The sequence below is a fragment of the Notolabrus celidotus genome, chromosome 19, assembly GCF_009762535.1.
Source record: "Notolabrus celidotus isolate fNotCel1 chromosome 19, fNotCel1.pri, whole genome shotgun sequence".
NCBI classification, from domain to species: Eukaryota; Metazoa; Chordata; class Actinopteri; order Labriformes; family Labridae; genus Notolabrus; species Notolabrus celidotus.
In genome coordinates, this window is record NC_048290.1 from 24,249,245 (window position 1) to 24,264,826 (window position 15,582).

A 15,582-nucleotide genomic window follows, 5' to 3' on the forward strand; every position below is an offset into this window, starting at 1 on the left:
AAGTATGGTTTGAAACAAAACGGCGGCATAAAAACTAAAAATAGAAAAGACCCTACTTTTAATATGGGTCAGAGCAGTAAAACAATGAGAGCTTGAGTAACAAATGTGCCCTTTGTTGTGTTGCAGTCTTCACTAAAATCCTCTAAGCATCTTTATTTATAGTTTCAAAGCAGCTACAACCTTCCTCACAATCAGGATATAAACAGAGAAATGAAGGATTAAAAAAAGAAACCTTACTGAGGTAGAACAGAGTTTCCCAAAATAACAATAAACCATGAAAACAATAAAGATTCTCTTTAATTCCTGCTGGAGGTTAATCCAATGTTTTATTGAATTTTGATATATATATCTATCTCACTAAAATGCAGTCAACTGCCTCCTTTATGCACATTAAGTGATTCAAAACATGACTTATTTAACTTTGAGTCATATGGACACTGGATACCTGACTTGATTGAGAAACACGCTGCGCCTGTTTTCCCTCTGATGGCCCTGATACCTGAATCCAGAGGGCTTTTAGACGGGTCACACCTGACAGAAGAGCCATTTGTGTCGGGCACAAGATTTACAGGCAATCTGGCTGAAGTGCCACACTCAAGGCCATGATGGCCAAACTGGGATTCTGACTCTCTGGTTCCGTTTGTAATTCCATGAGTAAAGAGAATCAGTGCTGCGTAGCTGGTTTGTTTGTAATTATCATTTGGAGGATGGAGAGTGGACACAGACCTGCATAGTGCATACATGGATGTCATTTCATGGCCTAATTAGACTCACTATCTTGTTCTTTATACACAGGAGTGTTTTACAGCAGGATGACTCCAGCAGACTGAGGGTTTAAGTGGGCATTGTGTCAACAGACTCGTTTTACACTAAAGAGGATTAGCTAGATAATTCACAAAACTTATTTAACAAATCTGAACATTGTTATCAATATTATTACAACTACTGTCAAGATTCTTTGTTTAACTTGCTTTGTGTTCGGCTGTACTAGTCTGTTTCCTGCCACAGGAGATTAGAGAATTGATCCGTCCTGACTGGCACTTTGAGGACAAATTTGACAAGCTCTGCACGTTTTATCTTTGAGTCTAGAGCGTGTGCAGTTCTGTGTGCGTGTTCACAAAGAAAATCTGATTGTTTTAGGCTTTTCATTTATAGAAGCACACATTTTGGTTACAAGCAGCACCGGCCAGACACTGAATATTAGAGTACTGCTTTGAGCACAGGCACACTGACGGGGGTTTATCCTAAAGTCTGACATCAACTACATCTTTTCGCTTTCCTGCTCTTTGATGTCCTCCGGTCTGGAACCCATTATCCCATCCCATCACCCAACTACAGATGAGAAACTGCCACTTCAGCAGACTCTCGCAGCTAGTCGCTGTTCACTGAAATAAGAAGAGTATGTCCCTACATCTGTCTGGAGAGAGATAAAAACCAGAATGTTGAATTAATTCTTATCAGGCTAGTCTTCTTTAGTGGCTACATTAAGGTTTGAACTTACAGTAAGACAAGAAGTCTCAGTGCTGGGAGCCATTTACCATATTCACCGGTATTCTCTAACATTACACTCAGGGTAGGAAGCTAACACTCTGCTCTTATACAGAGTATATGCTCTCATACTGCTGTGTTCCACTGGTATGTATTATACATGATATATTCAACAAAACAGACTGCTTTTATGCCATGTTGAAAAGTTCGTAATCCATAATTGTTTTACAAAAGTCTTACTCTAAATTTAACTTGAAATAAATTCATGAATAGGTCGACATGTCGGGAAGCACACTCTTGTTTGTGTTCTTGCTTAGAGCTGGATAAGAAGATTAATGTCAGTATCAAGTCGGGATGCTTAATATGAAGCTACAGCTGGAGAGCTCTTAAGTTAAAATAGCATAATACGCAAAAAACATACAACACTTAGCCTCTAAAGATGTCTTATTAATACTCACATCGAACTTAACCTGAACACGACACAGTGGTGTGACAAGAGCTTATGTGTTACAGTAAAGTCAGAGAAAAGGCTTCTTGTGGAATACAACATGGAAGCTCATGAGAGCCAAAAGTGCTTGTGGCGATTTCTTTTAGCCTGCATGTCATTGTGCAATTCATATGTTGATGAAATTGTGATTTTTTTGCAGTCATGTAGCTTTCATTTTAGCCCAGTTTCTAAACTACATTTCAAAGTCTTCAATTCGTGTGAGCAGGATGTACTGGCTGTTTCTGAAAATATTCAGCAGTCACCTCGGCTGGACTGCAGTTCACTCTTGGATAATGAGAATATAGTGAGTGTGTGTCTGAACCTGAAAAGCTCCTTGTAAAGTGAACCTGTGAGCCATCCATTATTCATTGTGATCAAGCGTTGCCATGACTCTCTGTCTACTTGGGAGGACCCTAAGAGTTTGGCAAGACTCCTTGAGTGTTTGTATCTGCTCCCAAGTGTTTCTCTGACTTACTACAGAAGAGAGTTCAGACCGGGGGGGTTTCTGTTTGTTTAGAGGCTCATGCTGAGAATATCAATGGGGCTACTGCAATCTCATGGCAAATTTTAAGTCAATATTTAAGACAGTCTGTGATAGACAGAGGACTGGCGTTATTTGGCAAGCCTGATTGTTAATTTGCTTCACTGTTTATTTGCAAAGTTAATTTGGGGGTTAATTTATGCAGAGGATTTTCATACTTGCCCAGGTACTTGAGGGTTTCTTAATGAAAGACAAAATAAACCTAATGTCATTTTATTACATGATAACATATTAAGTTTTTATCTTAACCGATTTTTACCATGAGACAAAAAGAAAAAATTACACTCTTCCAAGTGATCTCAACTATTACTACATTTGGACATAATCACTGCCAAATAAAGATTAAACTTTGCTGACTGTTTTTAGTATTTATCTGCCTTCTTTAATTAAATCATGTCCACCTGTTTTCTCAATTACACTTAATTTGAAGGTTTCCAACATATATATCACATAAAGCTTACAGCAATGTGTGATCATCATAGCTCTTTAGAAGGCTATAAAAGAGCTATCAGCTTTCCTGCTAGCAGAACACTTTAAGATTCTACTACGAATTAAGTGTGTTTCTATTTTTCTCCCATCATAATTGCTGCTATAAACATTATGTGGTTCAAGCAAGCGGCAACCTCTGGTCTCAAACTATGAAGCCCATGCAACTGCAACTAGTCGAGAATCCGCTTGAGGCTGGCTGCAGAAACACAGGGAATCGTCTTGGCTCTACGTAGCTAATTTCTCTATCGGCACACACTGTACAGGGGTGATTTATTTTCTAACGCAACGGTTCAGAAGTTATTAAGATTACAAGTTTTTGCCCAAATAAGGACATGACCGACTTGACTATGCCTGGTTGAGTTCCGCATTTTCAACATGGCTGCCGCCATCGATTGGCTTCAAAACAGCGCTCAGGAACAGATGAGTGACGTCATGGATACTAAGTCCATATTTTATACAGTCTATGGGTTGAAGCTAAAAAGTGATGTCAGCATTCTTACATGACCACTTTTAATGCTTACAATACGACATTTAGTCTGTTAGCATGGCAGCATTAATTAATTAGCACAGAAACATTAAGTCCATCATGCAGAGGCTGCACAGAAGGGACTTTATGTCTGTACCCATAAAGTTAATGCAGATGTTTCTGATTGGTTGCTGAAGTTTCAGTCTGGACCAATGTGGTGTACATGTTTTCACATGCTAAACTAAATTTCACAACAAAAGTTTCTTAAATATCAGGCCTGCACATTGCCCCCCCATGCATCAACAATGAAGAACTGCATGTAAATGTTCAACAGCAGCAAAAGAAGAGTCGAGTCATAAAGTCAGTAAGTAATGCCAGTTACATTGTAATCTATTGTTAGCTAACCTTAGCAAACATTAGCTTTCGTGATCATGCCAAACCAAGAAATGCTGGAGCTGCATTGATTCTGATTGTTTGTGAAGAAACCTTTCTACTGATGTATGAGGATGTGTTATCTCTTCTGTAAGAAATCCTGAATTAGCTTTAAAGTCATTGATCTACGTTTTTTTAGATCAGCTGATGCTGCAGTCACTGGTTTATAAGAGCTTTTTTTCACAGTGTGTTCTCTGACAAATAGTCCCCCAACTGCTGAAAATAACATTTATCCAACATTAAAGTTGGTGATGTACAGCTTACTTGCAGTTGAACAGCTGGTCTTTTGTGTATGTTGTTGTTAATAGATTCAGGCCTCCGTAAAATGTGCACTGTAAGGATTTAAGTGTCGGTGGTGTAATTTTGTCCTGCATTAGCCACTTGCTAATAAACACTGTCTACTTCAGAGATAGATTGTTTTGTTTAAAAAAAATTGTGCAGTGCAATTTGTGGTGGCTTGATTTTTATATGTTGTAACAGTTTTACAACTGAGGATTTACCTCTGCTCTTTTGTGATCCAATTTCAGGCTTTTCCATTTCCTCTCTCTGTTCTCAGTGGCAATAAAACCAGTCATCCTTCTCCTCTGCCTTCGTCAGGTGCAGCATATCCACAAGTTCTCATTTATACTCAGTATCTAGTCTCACTTTCCCCTCCTCAAACACAATGAAGTGCACCACTGTATTTCTCACTCTGATCTCAGTGCCCTAATTTCTTCTCTTCTTGCTCCTCTGTTGTTTCTCTCATTCTGGCTCTGAAGGTACAAGGTGGCACTTTTTAGCTCGTTAATCACAATGTCTTTTCTGTTCCTTATCAGACGCCTGAGGGAATTCAACCCACTAAGCACTTTTGGCATACTGGTAGTTTACACAGTGAGTAAGTCTAGGGTTTAATTGACTAAAACATATTTGCTGGATTTCAAAGTAAAAGACACAGAGGCTCTTCCTATGGTTCTCCATAATGTTGACTGAAGACAATCCTTTGTATTTCATTGTTAGAATTTGACATTGTACACTGACAACTAAAAAAAAGAACAGTGATTTTTTTTCTTTCTTTGACATGCATTAAGAGACAATCAATAAGCACACATAAGCTCTGTTGTTTATCACATTAAGAAAGTGGTCCGTTGAATTGATTATCTACATTCATGGTCTCCAGATAAAACACTGTTTACTTTGGTAATCCCTTGAATCTTCAGGTGCTATTGAGAAATTGTTCTTAGGGCAATATCTGAACAATCATTGAAGACATTTTTCTGAAATTTGAGACATTCATGATACCCGGAGGATGAATCCTAATGACTTGGTAGATCTCATGACATTTCCTCTTGTGTCACCAGCCACTCAAAGTTTTCACTTGTTCCAAGAAATATCTCAAGCAATATGTACATTTGATCAGCAAAAACTTTTGCACCATCATTCCTGGTTTCCAGAGGATGATCCTGATGAAATCTGTGTTCCCTGCCTTTTTTCCTATCATCACCTTCAGGTCTACATTTCCATTATTGAATGAAACTTCTAAAAAATGTAAGAGTTGTTTGAATTTGTTGATCCCCTTGCTGACTTTTAAGAGTATTGTGGTGTAGCATGCACTTACAAAGCTCTTAATATAGGGATATACTCTTAATGTTCTTTTCATCAACTGGTTTCTATAAATCTTTACATTGCCATGAACTAATAATGCTTTCTAAAATGATGTATCTTTCCTTATTTCCGATCTCCCACCTTCCTCATTAGCTAAGGTTTTGAGCTACATTGTGCTTATAAAATATTCTATTATTTAATTTGTATGTCAGGCCTAGCTATTTATGTAAGGGATAATCTATAGTTAGCCTGCGTGGGGATCTTGTCTTATCCTGTCGTGATTCTACTTTACCCTACCATCAGCAAACAAAACATGGTTGGTAGCGCTTCCATGGCAAAGGTGTTCTATTCATTCACTGTAAAGTCTAAACATTACAGCTTTCTAAAGTTACATTTTTTGGGTATTTTTGCCTTTATGGATAGGACAGCTGAAGAGAGACAGGAAATGTGGGGAGCAGAGAGATGGGGAGGACATGCAGTAAATGGTCAAGGCTGGAATCGAACCTGCGACCTCTGCGATGAGGACCATAGCCTCTGTATGTGGGGCGCTTAGACCGTTAGGCCACTAGCGCCCCAACATTACAGCTTTCTGTTGGCATTCTTCATCGATGCTGAAAATGACAGCAGTACCTGTCTATGGTCTCCTTTCTTGTAGATTTCAAAGTCTGCTAGGGTTTTCTTCTCACTCTACCAGTCCTGTAAAACTGCTAAAGCCCATGCAGTGCTGCAGTTACTTCTTGTCTGTTTTCTTCAATTTGTTTGATGTCTCTTTCACTCAGCTCTTTGTGTTTTAACATTCCATTTTCTGCACTGTTTTTGCATTTCTAATCTTTTTTTCTCTGCTGCTGAATCATCAGCCTTTAACCGCAAATCAAAAGTTTTGTACTATCCAAAAAAATTGAGAGTAATATTAAAAACATTTTGCTTTTTGATGATTTGACATTTGTGACGTGTGTGATCAGGTTGTCCCGAGCATCACCCTTTCTATTCAGGATTAATTTACTATCAGAATCAAGTAGGCCATTAAACACGGCTGGGTTATTGGCGAGAAAGCCAGGCAATTCAGTGTTTTATTGTGAAACTTTGGCTGTTGTAAAGGCTTTGGTCCTCTTCAGAAAACAGTCCTTCAGGCATTTCTAGAAGTTTCTGTCTGTCACTGTCTCTCTCACTGTCAGAGTGTGTTGTCAACAGAAGCTAATGCCTCCCGGAAACACTGCAGGACAGCCGTCACCAGCTCCATCCTAGAGGTCAGCTGTGCAACACCTTACAGGACAGTCTGCCAGACTGACACAGAGTGATACTGCACGACGTTTATTTTTCTAGTCAAAGAAGTCAGCTTTTGCTAAAGACACTTTTGAGAGAAAGTGTCTGACTGCATCATTTTCATATGAGGACATTTCAACCAAAGGTTTCTAGCTAGTCATGACATGGCCAGGGTTACCAGAGGATGTGTCTTCACTGATTTTGAAATAGTCTCACTTGTATATACAGAATCCTCTTCTTGACCTACATTGCAAAATGGATTGGTTATTTCTTGACACTTTATTTATGAGATTTTTGAGTCTATGAGTTGATATCCGTCACTCACCCATGAGTGGTGTTGCTTAGAACTCTGCTGTTAAAGTTTGGCAGTGAGAAGTTAGCAAGCAGGAGTTTTTTATTCTTACCTGTTGTGCAGCTCAGCAGAACTACAATAATTACTTAATGTGGTATAATTCCCCACTCAACACTGAATTCCAACGAGATAAGAGTTAACAAGTGGGAAGGCTGCTCGATTTTATGGGAGGGTCAAAGGACAAGAATTCTGAGAAACTGAGGATGGATATTTTATGCTAGATACTTGTTGCCTGTGTCTGCTTTGCATAAAGAAAAATCATTAAAGAACCACATTTTCAAGATGTTAGTCAGCATTTTTCTTTGGCTCTTTCTTTCCTGTGAGCTATAACACTTGCATAGGCAATGCTTTGTTTGTTCTTCCAGCCAGTCCCGCTGCAAACATGTACAGAAAGTTTCAAAACAATACTTGTTTTGCCACCCACCTTCACATTTCCTCTTTCACTTGCGTAGAAAGTTAATGATTTCAGAGCAGGGTAAAATATCTCACACCAGTTTAATGTGTGAATGATCCAGAAACACTGCAGACGTTACAACGACAGCTATGCCACAGTACCTAACATCGCTGGTATGTAATACTTTCATATTTTGTGTGTCTGTACCTCATTTTTCTTCTTTAATAAAGAATGATTTAATAAATAGAAAATAACCCAGACAACTACTTTTAATTAAAAAGCTTTGATTGATTGCTATACCTTGACAAAGCAACAAAACCAACATAAATAATTCAACATTGACACTGACAAATATAAGCTTTGAGGTATTTGTTAACTGAAGAGTACAATTTGATAAAATAGCATGCTTGATATCAGACGAAAGGTTCCTGCATTTGACATTAGAACTGTCCCCTGCAGCTTGACTGTCCTGTTGTAATCGCTGCCATATTTTCTACTGGCATTGGGGGAACGTTTCAATATGGATTCAGTATATCTGTGATGACCTCTCCATCTGCTGTAAGTAGAAATGCATGAAAACAGAAATGCAGTCTTTTAGTAATTAAGTCTTTTAATTGCATTTATAGTTAGAACATGAGCTATTACAGGAAAAACTGTACATTACTATTAAGGGAAAAAACATGAATAAAGGACAATTATACTGAGTCTGAGTGAAATGAGTCTCAATGTACGTGTGGTGTTCTCAGTTTATAAAGGAGCTGGTGAACACAACATGTCTGCACAGATACAATGTCTCATTGGAGCAGTGGCAGCTCTCCCTCATCTGGTCTTTCATGGTGTCCATTTACTGCATCGGGGGGTTACTTGGAGGGGTTATGGCCGGTTCACTTCTTTCAAGATTTGGGAGGTCTGTGTTCGTGAACGAAAATAGCACAATTCAATAAATGTTCAACAGTTTCAGACAAACAGAATTAAACTTTTAGCACTCTTCCTTGTTCAATAGATGCCTTCAGGCTATAATACAATAGTATCTGTCTCCCACAGAAAACAATGCCTTTTGTTAAACAATGTTGTGGCCATAGTTGGAGCTGTGTTGATGATCTGTAGCCGAACAGCTGTGTCCTTTGAGATGATCATGGTGGGACGATTTCTCTACGGCATTAATTCAGGTGAATACTGTATGAGAGAGAAACATCTCTGTGTTTCATTAATTTCTTCAAAGATGGCTGCTCCATCACTCTCAACACCCTATTTAACCCTAAAGACAATCTATATCCATCTATACCTGTCACTAGAATAGTCCTCTCAGCCATTTTTCAAACAGTTATTGATCAGTATCGACTCTTCTTGAAATGTATGATTCCCCTGTGTGAGCCTCTAGGACTTGGTCTCTTCGCTCAAGCCTTGTACCTCGTTGAGTGCGCCCCCAAGAGGCTGCGAGGAATGGTGGGTGTGACCGTGGGTACCTTCATGTCCCTGGGGAAATTTGGTGGTCAGCTGCTGGGGATCAGGTGAGGTGACTTGAGTCATGGATACTGTGACGATTCAAGTTAGGGGTCAGGTGGTGGTGGGTTGAAATACTAGCTTGCATGGCAACAGAATACAAAGACCAACAGTGTCCTCTCACTGGTTTGTGCATGTTTTGTCCCCCCCCCCCAAACAAAGCAGTACCTTTAATCTCTTTGCACTCCTTTACATGTAAAAGTAGTGCTATTTCATCACAAAAAACATCTCATCCATTAGCAGTCAAATGTGTCACTCATTGAGAATTTTTGCATGGGGAATTGTAAGAAACAAAGATGGCAGCATGCAGTTTAATCACTTTGTCTGACACTTGCAGCAATTTAAGACATAAAAAAATAATTTGATAAGAAATAGTCAATACTCATGTTCATTGTCTTGTTTGCTTTTGTTGGTCATAGAGTGGTTTCACTATTAATTTGAGCCTGTTTCATTACCAGTTCAAAAGTCCTCACAGGAGCTTTAATATTGAATTTCAACACAAGGAATATGAAACTTAAATATTACAACACTGTGTTTGTATTGTAATTATTAGAGTGGACAAAGAAAAGGCAAGGCAACTTTATAGTACAGAGAGGCTTAGACAATTACAACCCTTACATTGACAAAAAAAACAATGGTAACCTCTGGTATTGAAAACAGAAGCCTTTGTGGAGGTGCACAAAATGCAGTTCCTTGAGTGTCCACCTGAGGCCCTTTCAAAAGCCAAGGAAACCCCATTAACGTTAATTTTAAACGCTCATTTATAAAGCAGAATTAAACCTGTTAAGAGTATGGTACAACAACAGTTTGATCACTACACCTCACGACAACGGGGGGCAGGTAAGTGAGAGATTTACAAACTAGCAGCAGCCCTTTGAAATGTGCTCTATGACACCAGAGGCCAGTATAAAGTTTTAAGAACAATAGTGATGTGCTCAATTATCTAACTTTATGTTTTATCTCTGGGAGCATCACTGAAGGGCTATATTTTACAAGTGCTCTTTTACGGGTGTTAGAGTTTCTGAACACTCCACTGAGAATATATCACGTTGCACAGTAATGGCTTCACTGTTGTATGATGCTGAGGCTGGTGTTGCCCTTGCAGTGAGCTGCTTGGGACTCATGAGAGATGGCCGTGGCTTCTTGGTTTTAATGGTTTCACTGCGTTAGTCCAGCTCTCCACCCTGCCCTTCCTGCCTGAGTCTCCAAGCTTTCTGCTGCTGGACAGAGGAGACCGCCAGGCCTGTGAGAAAGGTGCGACATACTATTTCTCCTCGCAGACGATCCCTATACAAATTAATCCTTATTAAATTAATGGCCTGTGGTGTTATCGTCACATTAATCTGCTGCTTTACGACACTCCCCCAGCTCTGAGGAGACTGTGGGGCAACAAGGACCACAGCATGAAGGTGGAGGAGATGTTACAGGAAAAAGCTGCCTTGCAGAGCGTTCGTAACCACTCAGTGTTGGAGCTGATTCAGGACAAAACACTGCGATGGCAGCTCATCACCATCTTTGTTGTTTTCTGTGCAGTGCAGCTCTGTGGCACCAATGCTGTAAGTGAAATATAATACACTGAACACTCTGCATCACAAGAGAGGTAAAATGTTAACTGTACTCTGAGAAACAGAGCATTCATCTCACTTCAATAGTTTTTGGTGATGTGTGTAGAGTAAATGGTTAGCATTAGGCCTGTATGCCCCCTATGTCAGGAGTATCAAATGTGTTTTACATTTAATGATCATTTTTAGGATATCTATCCGCTGTCTTAATATATTAAAGCTAGGGGTGGTAGTCACGGAAAACTAGCATGAATTTGAATGTAGCATTTCCTCAGGACAGCGTCTAAACCAAGCGGCAACCTCCGGTCTAAAAATATGAGTCAATGCGGAAGTGTTAAAAGCTGCAGTTCATCGAGGATCCGCTTGAGGCTGGCTCCGGAAGCACCGGAAGTCACATACACATGAATGGGAAAAAGACGATCTTTGCAGCATTAATAAACATGTTTACAGCCTGGTACAAAAGACGAGTGTAGCCTGAATAGCTCATTTCTCGATGTCCTCTCACTGTGAGGGGGGTGAATTTTTTTCTAACGCAGCAATTTCGAAGATATTGAGATTACTAGTCTTCCAATGAGAGCCACAGCTGCCTGCAGGAACACTGCAGCTGTTGGCTAGGAGACTCAAAGCCCGCCTCTTTACGTCACACTGGCTCGACAGAAACAATATGGCTGCCGATTGGCTTCAAAACAGCGTTCAGAAACAGATGGGTGACGTCACAGATACTACGTCCATATTTTATACAGTCTATGGTCTAAACCCCAAGTGAGCAAGTGAGCTCTCCACAAAATATGAAAACAGGCTCTATCTAAGTTTTAAAACTCTTAAAGAACTTCTATGCTCACTAAATCCAAACTATGATCAGACACTTGTGTGACAAGCTATCTTGAAAATACACCTCTTCAGTTTCTGAAAGGGAGTTAGATCACAGGAGAGATACAGCTCCCTTTTTATGGTTGCTAATCTGCTGCTAGTGTTAGCTATGAGAAGGTTAGCTCACTAAACATCCTCGAAACAAAAGAAGGCAGTCAGCTTGGCTCTCTCTGAATGGAACACAATCTGACTGCAAGCACTTCTTTCTCACACTTTTAACTATAATTAAAGAAACAAAGAGATATATTAATACATTTGAATATGTCTACATAATAATAATAATAATAATAATAATAATAATAATAATAATAATAATAATAATAATAACTTTATTCATATAGCACCTTTAAAAACAAATGTTTACAAATTGCTTTGACAAACAAAGCATGGTTCAAATAACAGTAAAGATTTCGAAGGACAGGGAGGAGGAATTTTAACAATGCAAAACAAGATGCAACGCAAGAGGTTAAAAGGAATACACGTAAATTAAACAGAATGAAGTGGTGGGACAACAGACCAGTAAATCGTTGTTGAGAGGTTTTTCATGGATAAATCAATAAAATCAATAAATAAATATAAATAAAAAGTAAATAAAAGCATTAAAAGGACAATAAAAGAGGTTTTTAGAGTAAGAGGACGACATCACATCGGGAAAATTAAAAAAAGTGTTCAGGATAAATTAGGAACATTAATGTAATAATTTAAAAAAAAAATTAACTTAAAACAATAAATAATCAAATCCAATTTAAAACAATGAATCAGTTGGATAAATATTAAAATTATTAATAATAATAAAAATTGAGGGTATGTGTCAAACTTTCGTGGCTTTGAGCAGTTTACAGGGATCAAGCACAGACATTGGAAAGTTGCTTGTCCTAGTCAAACATATACATTATTGTAAAATAGTGTATTGTTATTGCTTATCCATTCTTGGAAAGTGGCGAGTGAGTTTATCTAATAACCAATTAGACAAAGCGTGGCTAACACTATTTGTGCTAAGCTAAGCTAACCAGTTGCATGCTCTAATTGCTTGCTGTAAAGATGAGAGATGGTATGAATCGTCTTCCCTAACTTTCTGACAGGAGGAAAATAAGCCCGAAATGTCAGGCTTATCCTTTGAGAGGACATTTTTAAGATGCTTTTGAGAAGAAATCGTTGGTGCTCTTTAAGGAAAAAGAGTTAGAGCCTTTAGACATACAACAAAGCTAAATTCAGCTGCTTTGGCATTTATGCTTCATATTCCCCAAAAGCTCCCATTTTCAAATAAAAATAAATCAGCCTTTAAACTGAAAAGGGTATTGAACTTTGAAAAAATGAAGAAAGGGTAAAATAAGAATACTCCATCACCCTCTCCTCTCTACACATTCCATGCATGGAAGACTAGCAATGATAAATACATCTAAATATTTAAAAATACTTAAGCTAGATGTGCAGTTTTGTTCTAATTCAAATACTTCTCTCTAGGTGTATTTTTATTCTTTTGATGTGTTTCGTGCGGCAGGAATCCAACCACACCAGCTACGTTACGCAGCCTTGGGAACAGGGCTGTGTGAGCTGTGCACCTCCTTAGCCTGTGTAAGTCACAGTTCATACATTTCAAAAATAACTCTTGTGGTCAATCAGCAACTTTTAACTTATTTATGCCTATTACAACCTGAGGTAGATATTATTCTTTTTCTTGTTTCTTCTTTTTGTTATTTGGATTTTTTTGAAGAAGGGTGTCTTCTGCAGTCACACTTTGTCACACTGAAAATGTTCTTTGTTGATATGATCTATGACACGTGTCCCATAATGTATAGATAGAGCTCCCCCTTGTGGCTCCCTACTGAAGGTGTGTTTTGATGTTTTCAGTTCATGATTATTGAGAAGACCGGCAAAAAAGTCCTTCTGTTCAGAGGATACATTGGAATGGCTTTAACACTGATCCTCCTCACCATCACTCTGTACCTACAAGTGAGTCATAGCAAACCCATACACTGTCTGAAGCACATCACTGAATATTTCAACTTGTTAAACAAGTGATGGAACTCAAATCCTTAATAAACCTCAAGCAATTCCACTGATAAAATATTTTTTCCCCAGACTCATATTTCCTGGATGCCATACTGCAGTGTGTTCTTCATTTTTATTTTTATTTTCTTTTTTGCTAGTGGACCAGGTACACTTATCAGTGAAGATCTTTGCTATTTCTTATCAGTTTCAGTTTTAATATTTCCCCTTGACTTTTTCACAAGGATATATTAACATCCATCCTTTGTTTCTTACCCTCAGCTGGAGCAACACCTCCTCTTCCAGGGGAAATTTTAACTCAGTCGTACAAATCAGCTGGATACACCATCGCCTGCTCACTCAACTGGTCGGGCCTGTTTGTGCTAGGGATGATCTTCCCTATCCTAGTGGTAAAAGCATTACTATCTTAGTAAAGTGTGTTTTATTATTTACTACAGGGTAGCTGACAGATTGCAAAGACTATTGAGGTGAGATCACATCAAATGTATCACTCCCACTCATTTTTAGATGTTCTCCAATATGCTTCTCTTTTAGGAGCAACTGGATTATTTCTGTTTCCTTATATTTCTCTTTTTCTGCACTGTCTGCGGGCTGTTTGTGAGGTTCAATGTTCCTGAGACCAAGAATCTGACCGCACTGGAGATAGCTGCAGAGTTTAAGAGGATGCACAGAGATTCTGGAGAATCACAGAAGAATAAATCAACTGAGCATAACAGAATCACTATCAACGACACCAAACTCTGAGGTCACAGAGCAAACATTTAACTTCAAGATGTCTCTTCTCATCACACTGAGGAGACTTCAACTGTTCATTGTAACTCAGGGAGAAAGTCAAGCTGTAGTCACACAGGCCGTCTGTCAGTTTTACTTAGTCTTATACACTGGAGCAAAACAATAATTAAAGAGGATTTTCCTTTTTTAAGGTCGGTCTTGTGTTCCTTAAAACCAAAAATCTCACAGCTGGGGCGTTAACTTTTTCTATGTCCAATTTTGTGTTTGTGTTGTTCTCGTAGCCTTCATACAAGGATTGGCCTTTGAGGTTATCAGTGGGGCCTGCATGCTCGGCCTAAACAGATAGGCTTGAGGATGTCCACGATGTCCAGTTACATAAAATTCACGTTGCACACAGGACAAATAGCCTGAAGTGTGTGTGTTAGTGTTGGGTGGGGTTTTACATCTACATTTTGTGTTGACGTTGAAGAGATGTAATCTCGAGAATAGCACTAAAATGTCAATAGAACATAGTATTTACTAAACCATTTATGTGACACTACAGTAGAGTTACTCCACAGATTAATAATTTGCACAATACCCATACTCAACAATTATACTATTTAATATATGTTGGTGTAGATCTGATTATGAAACTTTTTCTTTCATGAAGTGACAGAACAATATATTTTATCATAGTCCATAGTTCAACTTTGACCAGCTGGAACACTGAGATGCACTTTATCTATTGTAATACATGACTTAGTATGAGTGTTTTTGGTAATTCAAAGCAGTTTATGGAATTTAGTTTAGTCCCAATTCCAAATATACACATTAGGGCTGCAACTTCTTTCATAAAATATAAATCATCATTTACAAAAACGAACTGTGCACCCTCTTCAAAGCTATTATGCACACTTATTTTGGCAAGGTGAAGCCAAACATTTACTCTATATTGAAGAAGGATAAAACAGTCAATCTCATATTTTAAACATTACAAACTTGAAAACATTACAAACTTGAAAACATTGCAAACTTGAAAACTGACTGAAATGTTTGAATAAGTATTTATTATTGTAACTATAGCTACAAGTTGCTTACAATATGTCTGTACTTGTTCATCACAGCTACATGTGATATATTCTTGTGGTGGGCGTATCGATTCTGTGGTGTCGATATAGATATTTACACGCTACCCATTTGAGTATCGATTACTCTAATAAAATATCGATACTAATTAATAAATGTGAAATAAAAGTGCATGTGTCACTTCTGATTCTTTTAGGGTAACTTACCCCAAAGTTTTGTAACGACAAATTCAGAGACATCATGATCACAGTGTCATTTTAATAGTAGTCATGATGAAGAGGCTGTTTTAAGCTTTCCACTCAGAGAATTTAAATAGAGGATGTTGATTATTTATTATTTATGTT

General features: G+C 38.3%; 1 protein-coding gene across 1 annotated transcript; it reads left to right on the forward strand.

Annotated features, from left to right (window-relative positions):
* The first annotated feature begins 8,218 nt into the window (after positions 1-8,218).
* On the forward strand, positions 8,219-14,336 carry slc2a11l (solute carrier family 2 member 11, like). Its single transcript, XM_034710219.1, has 10 exons — positions 8,219-8,400; positions 8,538-8,662; positions 8,875-9,004; positions 10,102-10,250; positions 10,365-10,552; positions 12,893-13,003; positions 13,280-13,381; positions 13,511-13,586; positions 13,700-13,827; positions 13,973-14,336. Exons 1-10 carry the CDS (start codon positions 8,219-8,221, stop codon positions 14,180-14,182), a joined length of 1,401 nt encoding a protein of 466 aa, XP_034566110.1. The 3' UTR covers positions 14,183-14,336.
* The last annotated feature ends 1,246 nt before the right edge of the window (positions 14,337-15,582 follow it).